The sequence below is a fragment of the Polyodon spathula genome, chromosome 5 (genome assembly GCF_017654505.1).
Source record: "Polyodon spathula isolate WHYD16114869_AA chromosome 5, ASM1765450v1, whole genome shotgun sequence".
NCBI lineage: Eukaryota > Metazoa > Chordata > Actinopteri > Acipenseriformes > Polyodontidae > Polyodon > Polyodon spathula.
Window position 1 is genome coordinate 47279615 of NC_054538.1, and position 13226 is coordinate 47292840.

General features: G+C 40.5%; 1 protein-coding gene across 2 annotated transcripts in view; it reads right to left on the bottom strand.

The window, feature by feature from the left end:
• LOC121316001 (endoplasmic reticulum membrane-associated RNA degradation protein-like) overlaps positions 1-13226 on the bottom strand; it is a 50516-nt gene that overhangs the window by 21847 nt on the left and 15443 nt on the right. For both annotated transcript variants that reach the window (XM_041250669.1, XM_041250668.1), the window contains 4 exons: positions 10881-11023; positions 8767-8868; positions 3295-3384; positions 73-170 (listed from right to left, as the gene is read on the bottom strand). In XM_041250669.1, the coding sequence (XP_041106603.1) occupies positions 73-170; positions 3295-3384; positions 8767-8868; positions 10881-11023 (433 nt within the window). The remainder of the gene's footprint in view (positions 1-72; positions 171-3294; positions 3385-8766; positions 8869-10880; positions 11024-13226) is intronic.

Below are 13226 nucleotides of genomic sequence, written 5' to 3' on the forward strand. Positions count from 1 at the left end.
AGCATCTAAAGTGTCCACAAAGCTTTAATGATGACATAAGTGGAATAAGTTTTTTTTTTTTAAATAACTTACTTTAAAGGAATTTCTTGGGGTGAAGCAAATCCGTGCCAAAGGATGTTTCGAAGATTCAAGCTTTTGGGAGACCCCACAAACACACACAAGACATCCATCTGCAGATAAACCAAGATATTCCTTTTTTTATAACAAAAGCAAAATCTACTTTGTGGCACACTGTAATATATACATTGTAAACAGGAATAATAACATTGTTAATTATATACCAAGCATCAAAAGAAACTTATCACTATTTTAACACATTTATTTGTGAAAAATAATAAGGAATATAAATTAAGGACTTTGACAAAATATTTTTGGTTTCTTTTTAATCACTCGATCATTCATCATTGACCATGACACACTATGACTATGACTGAAGCATATGCACTTAATCACCTAATTAATGAGACAGTTGATTGGACACTGGATATGGAGTGATTTCAGCTGTTGAATTGCAAGCTTGAATAAAAGCAATAAAGAAAATCACAGAAAAAAAAACAATATGCCATGTCTGTCAAGAAAGCAGCGACATCATGCAATCGGCATGTTGGAGGCTGGACTAGGCCAGTGTACTGTGGCTCGTTGTCTTGGGTGCTCAAATTCATTTGCAGGAGCCAGACGCTCCACCCATGATGCGCTGCCAGTTTTTGGTCGGTTGAGATTCCTTAACCAGCTGGTGGCATGTCCTGGCATGGAACATCTTGCAATAAAAACGGTGCTCCCAGCCACCTCTCTGCTTCAGCCAGGACACACCGGTCCATATGAACTGAAGAACTATTTTGCTTTTAACTTGTGACGGAAGAGTCGATTTAGTTTCGGGACTTTAATACCTGCAAGAATAGTGAGTTTTGTGTTTGCGGGACCTCCTTTATAGTAGGATCAGCACACTGCCGTATTGATGACAACCTTTTATTTTATAGCTGTGCTTTGCTATTGTTTTTTTTTTTTTTTTTTTTTTTTTTTTTGCTTTTTGTGTTCTGTAAATTATATACTACTGTGTATTATGGGCCGGTTATTACAATTGTTTGTATCAGTCATGGTTTTTCCTGTGGGCTGTGACTAAAACTGGGTGCCTGAGCGTTGTTTGGAAAGCAAGCCGACTGTGTCTGTTCCTGTCTGTTCAGTAGTTACAGCCCACTCCCTATTACACATAGTTGCAGGGTGGACATCTGCTAAACGAGTAGGCAGGACTTCCAGGCAGGATCAGAAGTGAAGAAAGAAAAAAAAAAAGTAAAGAAATTGGATGCAGAGCAGTTTGCGGCCTTGCTGCAGGTGGTGCTAGAGGCAGCCCAGCAGAAGAGCAGGAGGGGTGCCAGAGCGGAGTCCCCATCCATGAACTGGAGATTAAAGCTGTCAACCAAGACAACGGCCAATAACGACCCTGAGGCATATCTCCAACTATCTGAGGTATGGGGCAACCAGTAATCCAGGAGCATTTTGTGGAGTGTCCTCCCACAGCAGGTTTGTGGGTTGGGTATAAGCCAGCCACCCTCACAACTGCCATTCAGCTGGCCGAGGACTTTATGGCTCAAAACCACAACCACCCCAGAAGTCTGGGTCTGCCGATGTGTGAGCCCGGTGGAAGAGCTGCCTGTGAAGAGGATCTAGAGTGGTTCTGCCATCCATTTAAACTTCGCCAAGAATCAGGGCCAGGTATGGGGACAGTCCAAGCCGGTGGAACTGGGGGCTGTTGGTGAGAGTTCCTGGGTGGACACGGGGGAACCAACGTTCGAAGCTGGCCCCTCTGAATCTGCACAGAGCTTCTGTATGGGCTGAGACCCGAGGGCACGCCTGACCTTGTCAAGAAAAGATCGGACGAATAATTCAGCCAACAGTCTAGTATGTATTGGACCTGTGCAGGAGAGACAACCTGCTGTGGACTCAGCAGACAAGAGAGGTGCCGTATGAGGTCCTTGCCACTTAGCCATGAGTTTAGACACGGAACTGGGTAGGGGACGTGGACTATAAGGTTTGCCATTGTAGGAACGAAAAACATTTACCACATCAATCTCCTGAAGGCCTGGCAGACACACTCCCTATCGCAGTGCTATTTAAATGTTCAAAAATGTATTTAGTATTTATTTTTCTTCAACTTTATTTTTCAACTTTATAGGTTCCTATACTGTTGTTTTTGCAGTCCTCAGATCATTATTTGCTATTCTTACAAACTATACCAACAAAAATTGCATCAGCAAAAATTCCTCAAAGCTGATTGATGGGAAGTGAGGTGGGGAAGCATCAGCATATTAACATTGGACTGCGCACTGATGCCCATTGGTGAAGAATCGTTAACTGAATATTGTGCAAAACTTCCCTACAATCATCAAAGAGTCCCTTCTGAAGACTTCTTTGCTAGAACAGTTTCGCAATGTTTTCAACAGCCTTGGACTGTTTCATCCAAGAGACTCCAAACTACCATACAGACTAATGAAAATTGTGGACCAGTTGCTTAACTTCATGTAGTAGTGGCGATTGACCAATGTTTTTCTGCAGTCAAAGAATCCTGGGGTGTCAAAACGTCCTTGTTTAGGTCTCTTATCGAAAGCAACTAGATGTCTGGAATTTGAGCAAATTCAAACATATCATCACAGTGTAGGGTTACAGATGAACCAAGAAAGGGATAACATTATTGCTGTAAACTGAATTTACCAGACATAACTTGTCTTCATAGAGAAGAGATTTTGTCTGTGTAGCTAAAAAACTACTATATTAAGAATGCAGACTAGGGGTTTCACGAAAAGAACCAAGTTGAAGTTTGACATTTAAATTGCATGGGAAGTGAGAGTATTTCTGTAGGAAGAGAGTGCCCTTTGGTTGAACTGAAGAACACGGTGCCCCACTTGTTAGCAGAAATACTGCTGTTGACTACAATTAGCAAGATAACAATAACCAGTAAGGCTCACTTGAGCCTGTAGGTTTACTATTAGTTGTTTATGCAGCTTTGGGGAGGTGCATTTTATTTAACAGGAGATGTATTGTTCAAACTACTGACTCTTAGTTTAAATACCACACTGTATATAACAGAGGAGAGTTATTAAACCTAGGACTATGTGTAGGACTTGTTTAACCCTGAAGAACACAGAATAATGATCATCTTTTGCATCACACAGAAAGATACCATTCATATAGCATACTAACATTTATTTAATAGTGTAATAATTATATAAGGAAAAAAAGTTTTCAATGCCTGTTAAATTGGATAAATGTTAATAAAAAAAAAAAAAAAAAGACACATACCACAGACTGTCCAAAGATCTGTGCTAACTCTTCAGATAACAGCAGGTCTCTGAACAAGAAGGGACACTCCTTGCTTTGCAAAAGGTGCACCTGGTACACAAAAAACAAAATGAAATACAGTAGTTAGATGTAATTGCTGTTACAGTATTCCCTCGCTAAAACGGACACGTCTGGAAACAGATGGGTTTTCTGAAATAACAAGATATCCGGTTAAAAAAAAGCACACGCACACACTTATAGTGCTCATTGTATTTAAAATAAATAATAGCACTCGCTGCCGACCGTGGACGGGAGCTCCAAGGGCACACAATTGAGAGAGCGCCACCCGGTGGGGGTGGGGGTTGGGGGGGGGCTTTGGTCGGCCAGGGTGTCATTGGCTTACCGTGCACCAGAGACCCCTGTGGTCTAGCCAGGTGCCTGAGGGCTTCCTGTAAGCTACCTAGAGCTGCGTTGTCCTCCGACGCTGTAGCTCTGAGGTGGCAGCATTGTGTGCCTGCAATGTGTTAAAAAAAATTTTTTTTCTTAAAAAGTGGCCAGCTGAAGGCACACAGAGGACAGCATGTGTTCGTCTTCACCCCTCCCGAGTCAGCGTGGGGGTGGTTGCGGTGAGCTGAGCCTACAAATAATTCTCCAAGTTTACTCCAAGTTGGGGAGAAAATGATAAAAACAATTGCTGACTACTAATAAATAAATAAATAAATACACTGAAGTAATATTAATGTGTTCTCTGTAAACATTACATTATGTTAAACTATAGTCCAAAATACAGATGTTCCGGTAGTTTTATAAACAATCAATTTTAAAAAAAAGCAATTTCAAATATTTGTTCATGACAAAAATCTGTAAAAACATAATAAAACTAATCAAAAAATATATTTGTTGATTGAAAACCATTATACAATAACTAAGCTGCATTATAAAGCCAACAGCCAGAAAAAAAAAAATAATAATTATTTCCAACATCTGTTGAAGAAGAACGTTTTGGCAACACCGAAGCTGATAGTCAACAAAGGAGTTGGATATACGTTTGAGAAAAGCACTCATAGCAAACCACAAACAAAGAGAATGGCTTCAGAACAGAACAAAGAAATATGGAAAACCAAAATGCACAAGCACAGTAATAATCAATAAGTACCACAGAACAAATTCAACTGAAACGCCTGAAAGAAGTGGACATTCAAAGACTATAAGGGGTACAGCAGGTAGAAGAAGAGTCCGAGCAGCTAAAAAAAGATTAAAAGATAAGGACTTAAAGAAAGATTTGGAAGAATCGGGCATAATAGTGCATGAAAGAATTGTACAAAGGACACAGAAGAGTTGTATGCACGTAGACCTCACTGCAAACCACTTTCAAAGAAAATTCAGAAAATAAACCATCTTAAATAGGTCTAAAATATAACTTTCCCCCCCCAAAATGGACCGGTGGCAGCGTGCCCCGCCCCTGTACATATTTTTGTGTTATATGTTGTATGTATTGTGTTAAAGTTGGTGTATTGTAGTTGGTACACAGGATATAATATGGGTTATGTATATTTGTATTTAGGCATGAGGACTGCACAGCACTTCACGTGCAGGTAAAACGTAATAATATGTGAGCATGGGAAATTGCACTAGATTAATTCACGTGCAGTTGTATGAATGATTGATTAGCAGTCGAGTCTCGGTACAGCTGCATAAAAGCAGCATGTTTTCACTCACTCGGGGGTGTGTGTTTGGGAAGTGGAGAACGGGTGAGAGACGGAGTTAAATCTATAATATTTACAATTGCTACAAGTGCTGGAGCAACCTACACGAAAGAGGAGGAAGGGGAGGGGTGGTCGAGAAGAGGGAGAAGCCTTGCTCTCTACAGGGGCAGTGGGAGAAGCTCTGTCATCTCAGTGCCAAAAAGGGAGAAGCCACTGCTGTCTCCAGAGCCAGAGGCAGAGGGGCCTCTGCCATACCAACAGTGCCCCGCACCATTACCAGCCAGTGCCGCCACCGCTGGAGTGCCACGCTCCGCTGCCAGCTTCACCACTGCTGGAGTGCCCTGTGCCACTTCTAGCATTGCCTCTGCTGGAGGGTCCAACGCCACTGTCAGCATTGGGGCCACCCTTAGCGGAGCCCTCTGCCTGTTGCTGCAGCCACCAGGTCACCAACCTACGCTCCCAACCCCCTGTCCATGTTGACAGGGTCCCCTGATGCCAGTTCTCGGTCTCCAGGGGGAAACACCAACAGGACCAACCCGCCTACCTACCACCCACAAGAGTCCAGAGGGGGAAAAGAGGAAAATGTGGGAGTGTGTTGGTGTTTCAAGGGGGGAGGAAGTGGTCGGTGATGGCAATATGTGCTGCACACGAGGGGAGGTGTTTGGCAAGGGGAATGTAAGTTTGGCAGGGATGGGGTTAAATCTGTCCCTGCTAACAATCACAGATGTCAACCTGTCCCTGGACTCTGGCTCGGTTCCTGCTTTCCTTAAGCTTGCCCGAGTTACGTCGGTACTCAAAAAACCCTCCCTTGACCCGTTCACTTATCTAATATCCGTCCCATCTCCAATCTCCCTTTTCTCTCAAAAACTCTTGAAAGGGCTGTAGCCAGTCAGCTGATGAAACATCTCACAGACAACAACCTGCTTGAATCTGTACAGTCTGGTTTCCAGCTGCATCACAGTACTGAAACTGCTCTGCTCCAGATTGTGAATGATCTCCTTCTCAATACTGATGCTGGTGCTCCCTCTGTGCTTGTCCTCCTTGACCTAACAACTGCTTTTTGACCTTTCTTATTCTTATTGACCACGTTCAGAAGTATGCTGGGATCTCTGGAACCTGCCTCTCCTGGATGCCCTCTTACCTATCCGGACGCATGCAGTCCGTTTTCTATGCTGGAAGCAGTGGTGTTGCAAACCCTGTCACTTGTGGTGTCCCCCAGGGATCTGTTCTTGGGCCCCTTCTCTTTAATATCTACATGCTTCCCTTGGGCCACCTCAATCGCCAACACAGCCTCATGTTTCACTCCTATGCTGACGAGACCCGGCTCTACTTAAAACTCGACCCTGGTAGCCCCTCGGCCATGGTCCGGCTCTCGGCTTGCATTCAAGACCGGGGCCTGGATGTCTGGCAGTTTTCTTCAGCTGAACACTAGCAAATCTGAACTCATTCCAATAGGATCTAAAACTCAACTTAAGAATCTAAATATAGCTGCCCAACCTCAGAAACTGTCTGCTGCTGCCTTCCCCCACAGTACAAAGCCTTGGTGTACTTCTTGACAGTAACCTCTCCTTTGATGCCCACATCTCCTCCGTGGTCAAATCTTATTCTACCATCTTCAAAACATTTCCAAAGTCCATCCCTACCTTTCCCTCCCAGATGCGGAGATACTTTGTCATGCATTTGTCTCCTCTCGACTCGACTACTGCAACTCTCTATATTGTGGTCTCCCGGCATGCACCATAAACCGACTGCAGCTAGTCCAGAATGCCGCTGCCAGGATCCTTACCAGATGTAAAAAACGTGATCACATCACCCCCCGTCTTGCCCAGTTGCACTGGCTACCTGTAAAGTTCAGGATTACATTCAAAACACTCCTGCTCACCTACAATGCCCTTCATCACACAGGTCCCGAGTACCTCCTCAACCTGCTGACTCGCTATGTCCCTGCCCACAAGCTGAGGTCCTCCGACTCTGACCTGCTTCTTATCCCCAAGCAAAAGTACACCACACTTGGAGAACGCTCGTTTAGCTTCATGGCTCCGACTCTTTGGAAGTCTCTCCCAGCTGTGGCGCGTGATGCTGCCAACATCACCCGCATTAAATCAACTCTCAAGACCCACCTGTTCTCTCTTGCTTTCCATGCTCTTTAACCCTTAGCAGTCCATTTATTCAGCGCTTGTTAGGCGCATCGGGTCCAATTTATTGTCACACATGCTGTTTATTTTACATGCACGGTTTAAAATATATATTTATATATTTATTTATATATAAACAGGTTTAAAAGGCACGGCATAGCAAAAGGATATCAGTACTGCATCTCCAGCCAAGCCCCACCCCTTGTTCGCTGTATTTTTCACATTACCTCTTCAGTCGTGCATACTCCTGATCACTGCACCAAACTCCACAATAATGCGATCCGAGTCATTATTATATTACTATAACATCAAAAAGTTCAGCAAATGTCTGCGATATTCTTTGAGCGCTTCTTTGTTTGTGTCCGCATTATCTCTGTGGTGCAGGGGTTATGTGTATTGCTTCATTCGACTCCTATCAGTCATTGAAAGGTTTTCTCTGCTTTTTCTGGACAAAAAACGACTAGAGACCTGTGCTTGACGTCTTTTTGATGATGTCGGATAGGGTCCGACATCAGACTGAAAAGGGAAAATTGTAATGTCGGACCTAGTCCGACATAGGACCGCAAGGGGTTAAGCCTGATATCTGCTACTAGCTGCTGTGTTGCTGCTACTATTTCATGTATTACGTTATTATGCACTTTCAACTGTATTTAATATATTATGCAATGTTTTTTTTTTTTTTACTGTAGATCATGTATTATGCATTTATCTGTATATGAAGTATTATGGATTTTCCTGTTGTTACTGCATCTTGTAAAGTGCTTTGTGATGATGGTCCACTATGAAAGGCGATACATAAAATAAAGATTGCTTGATCGATTGATGTGGCCATCCCCCAAGTATGTAACAGAGCTAATTGGGGAATGCCCACCTGTTAATTACTGATTTAGTAGGCTACTTGTATCTGTTCTTCCATGTATTTTCATCCTGCATTTGGTGTCAGTATACAGGAATTTATTTTTCAGTGTCTCTTTGCATCATGCAGTTCACAGTGACCTAGCATCAGACTAAACTGGTTATTATTGGGGGGCATGTTTTGTCTGGCATATCCGAATGTACAGCATAACAGTGTTTTTATTAGCAAGGGACTTGAATTTATACATCACTGAATAAACAGAGGGCAGATTATAATATAACACATTCAAAATATTCGGAATAAAGTTGTAAAAATAACTTCTTACTCAGTTTGGCATCAATAACAAATAAATTGACAATCTGTTCTATGTACCTGCTATAGTGTTGTTTTTTTTATGGTGGGTGGTTGAGGGGTTACATTTGATATGTGTATCCATGAAGAACATTTCAAATCTCAGCGTACAGTTTTATAATAGTTTTATTTCTATAGAAGCCAAGTTTCCTCACCCAATTTCAAGCAATATACAATTGAAGAGCTGTAGAGAGATGTATTATTACTATTTTCTATGAAGTCCATATAGTCATTTTTCAAGTGACATAAGCATGAGTTTCCCACATTATTCATTTTTTAAATTTGGGGCAAAGTTCCATACTCCAATACCATTATCACATGGGAACTTTATAGGAAGTACACTGATTCCTCTAAATTCTAAAAAGAAAAACATAACAAAAGTTACAAACAATAAAACTGTGTCACATAACATGAAAACAACAACATCTGAAACAGGAATACTCACGTCACCCAAAGCTCGTTCAAGACATGACGTAAGCTTCATTAACCCAAGAGCCACACTTGTTATCTCTGAGGATGTCACCAAGTAAAAACCTTCAAGAAATAACTGTTGAGGACAAAATCAACAGATGTGTCTAACCTGTCTATCTCACAAACAACTAAAATGTTGTTCACCAAATTTTTTTTATATATACAGCTCTGGAAAAAATTATCAGGTTTTAAAAATATCTCTGGTTTTACTATTTATAGGTATGTGTTTGGGTAAAATGAACATTTTTGTTTTATTCTATAAACTACTGACAACATTTCTCCCAGATTTCAAATAAAAATATTGTCCTTTAGAGCATTTATTTGCAGAAAATGACAACTGGTCAAAATAACAAAAAAGATGCAGTGTTGTCAGACCTCGAATAATGCAAAGAAAATAAGTTCATATTCATTTTTAAACAACACAATACTAATGTTTTAACTTAGGAAGAGTTCAGAAATCAATATTTGGTGGAATAATCCTGATTTTCAATCACAGCTTTCATGCGTCTTGGCATGCTCTCCACCAGTCTTTCACATTGATGCTGGGTGACTTTATGCCACTCCTGGCGCAAAAATTCAAGCAGCTCGGCTTTGTTTGATGACTTGTGACCATCCACCTTCCTCTTGATCACATTCCAGAGGTTTTTAACGGGGTTCAGGTCTGGAGATTGGGCTGGCCATGACAGGGTCTTGATCTGGTGGTCCTCCATCCACACCTTGATTGACCTGGCTGTGTGGCATGGAGCATTGTCCTGCTGGAAAAACCAATCCTCAGAGTTGGGGAACATTGTCAGAGCAGAAGGAAGCAAGTTTTCTTCCAGGACAACCTTGTACTTGGCTTGATTCATGCCTTGCTGAAGCACCCCCAGATCATCACCGATCCTCCACCACATTTCACAGTGGGTGCGAGACACTGTGGCTTGTAGGCCTCTCCAGGTCTCTATCTAACCATTAGACAACCAGGTGTTGGGCAAAGCTGAAAATTGGACTCAGAGAAGATGACCTTACTCCAGTCCTCTACGGTCCAATCCTTATGGTCTTTTGCAAACCTCAGCCTGGCTCTTCTTTGCTTCTCATTGATGAAGGGCTTTTTTCTAGCTTTGCACGACTTCAGCCCTGCCCCTAGGAGCCTGTTTCGAACCGTCCTCAACGTGCACTTCACCCCAGCTGCCGTTTGCCATTCTTTTTGTAGGTCACTTGATGTCATCCTATGGTTGCTGAGTGACATTCGAATGAGTTGGCGGTCACCCTGGTCAGTGGAGAGTCGTTTTCGCCCTCTGCCGGTCTGTAGCTTTGTTGTCCTCAACGTGTGCTGCTTGACCTTGTTCTTATGAACCGCCGTCTTTGAAATTTTAAGGATGGAAGCAACCCAACGCTCACTGTATCCCTCTGCCAGTAAAGCCAGAATTGAACCCTTCTTTTCCTCACTCAAAACTTTCCTTTTCAACTCTTTGGGCATGGTCAATAGTTATTTTTTGATTCCAGTTACTTTTGAGGTGCTACTAGCACTGTTTTGCCATCCAGCTGGTCCTATTGCAAGAGGATAGTGATGACCACAGGAGTGGTTTTTATACTTTTCTTTGTTAAATAAGATCTGGTTCAGGTGATCCCCTAATCAGTACCTCATTCAGTAGAATGAGGTGTGCCTGTGTTGGAATTCAACAGACACTGGAATGGAATGGCTGCCATACATGTAGAGATGCTGATTTAAGAAAAATTTGCAGTGGTCTCTTAATTTTTTCCAGAGCTGTGTGTGTGTGTGTGTGTGTGTGTGTGTGTGTATATATATATATATATATATATATATATATATATATATATATATATATATATATATATATATATATATATAATAACGTAAAATAAATAAATAAAATCAGAAAAGCTGTATTTATGTAATTTCATACATTATATTTAGACTTTTGCAGTTAGAATAAGTATCATAATAATATAGGTTAGAGAAAATTTAATAGGTAGCTGCCAGTTAAAAATGCTCAAAAAAATTACAAAGTAGTCTGTCCTCAAATGAGGACAATGGCACTTAATGGGTTAAATCTGTTTACCCAGTAGTTAATTACCATACTGTACCTTTTTATTATTGGTCCATTCAAACCAAAACCCATACAGATTTTCAAACTGATCTGGAGTCAGTGACAGTAAATTCAGATGGACAGCCTCACATACCGGACCCAAGAGCCTCACACTTTTCACATAGTCAATGGTGCGATCCTCTGAAAATATAAGATAAAAAAAAATCATGTTTAGTTTGTATTTTTAAAAAAAGGGCAGGGTTCTATACAAAAGTCTGCCTCAACCAGTAAAATGAATACTAGAATAGTTTTGAATTAGTATAGTATATTGAAATGTATTAATATCATCCCATAATTTTTTTTTTATTTTGTTTTACTTCTCAGGGTTCCTGGTAAACTTCAGTCACCAAATCCAATTGCTGGTACCACGTGCAGAGTAAGTTGGTTGTTGTCTTACTCAGCTGCTTAAAATACAACCACTTGCTAAGACACTAAAGTGATACTAAACCAGTAACTGGATGTTTTTACTCACTTGTTTGTTGCCCATTCTGCAGAATAGTTCATAAATGAAATCAGCATGTGTTACATATGGAATTGGTGACCTTTATTAATTGTGTACAGTTGTAAGATGTGAAATAGCATGCTGCAGCTCCCATGGTCAGTGTTAGTGAAGTCTGACCACATGTAACACAGACAGCTCTTATGATTACGTTACCCTTTTTTTTTCAGTAAAAACAAGTTTAAATTGCGGGATTTTGGTGGGAGTTTGTTCTGCTATTTAAGATAGTAAATACACCATAGCAAGCACAAGTTATATTTTTTATATTTTCATTAGCACAACGAGAGCAAAATTTAGTGAATGGCAGATTTTTTGTATTCTTTTTTATTTTATTTTTTTTTTAACTGCAATCAACTAAGCTACAGGACATTTCATTTTTAAATTTCCTAAATATTTAGTTTTTTCTTTTTTTTTTCTCAGCAGTACACTTCCTAATTACAGTCCCACGTATTTATACACACTTGCTTTCACCTTTTTTAAAATGGTCAGTTTGAAAATAAACTTGGTATTTCCTTCAAAAGTTGACCCAGCTTTCGTACAAAACTACGTCACTGTTTTTCATTATAGTATAATTGTCATTATAGATATCACCAGCTCATTATCTACTGGGGAATCTGCTGAGCAATCAAATCATCCTTAAGTTCCTGACCATTAATGCTCGCAGCCGCATCCTCGTTAAGAACAGTGTGTACCTTTGATTTGCAAAATGTCGTCTTTGTGAGCGTGGAGTGGCATGCAGAGGTTCAGATAAGCTGTGTACCCGCTGTTTTCACGCATTAAAAAATATGAAATATGCTCTAAAATTTTAATTTAGTGCATAAAAATGTGCATAGCAATTTTGTTGCACAGCTTGCCTGCCTCCCCTAAAATGTCCACTAACAACTACATCTCCCAGAATACAATGTATTCAGTTACTAGGAAACTGTACACAAGAAAACAAAACATTACCCAATCCCTGGCTAGCCCTGTTGTCTTTGCAGCAAATCACAGCATGAATAAGAAAAATCCAAAAGGCACACAGGTTGAAGCGTAAACACTCCAATCCAGCTACAATTCAAAAACTGGAACCACCGTCAGAGGCCACCGCTAAAAAAAGGTGCCCCATAATATTAAACAAACTGTTTTATTACTTATTAATGCATTTCTTTATTGTATTTATCTCTATGGCTTTATATAGAAGTTTTAACATGTTCACTGAGTTTAAGAATGTAATTTTAAAATACAAGTTCTGTTTCTGTGCTTGTCTTCATATACATGTTCAATTTCTGTGCTGATCTTCAAAGTCATATTGGCTGTGGTCAATAAATTCAATAAGAATAGCGGTTGTCTGATTTACACTACATTTTTGTACTGTAGTTCAAAGTAACATTGCAGTTAAAATGGAAGGCTCAGTGCCTACCCCATTACCATTAAAGATTGTACAGTATTTATCGAGATTACTCATGACTTAAAGGTAAATGATGCATTATATCCCGTGAAAATATATTTTAGTCTCTTAAGGCCTGGTCACACTGGCAACTTTTGTCGACAGCAACAAGAGGTTTGTTGCCTGCGTGTTGCCTTGCAGTTTGAGGTGATCACACGGGAGACAAGCCTGCAGGCGACAAGCTGGCAACATGTAGTGCAAACCAATCATAAACATAACAAATATATCGGCATTCATTATCGAAGACAATATTTTCAATGCTGTATTTTTAATTCTAGTCTTTCAAGAGCAAGGCGGCCGACCTGAGATTTTTTTTTTTTTTTAATTTGACTTTATTTATTAATAAAATGAAATATGTTATGTTTGGGGGTTAATGTAGGAATGGCAGGCATACTGCATACACAGCACATTCATTTAAA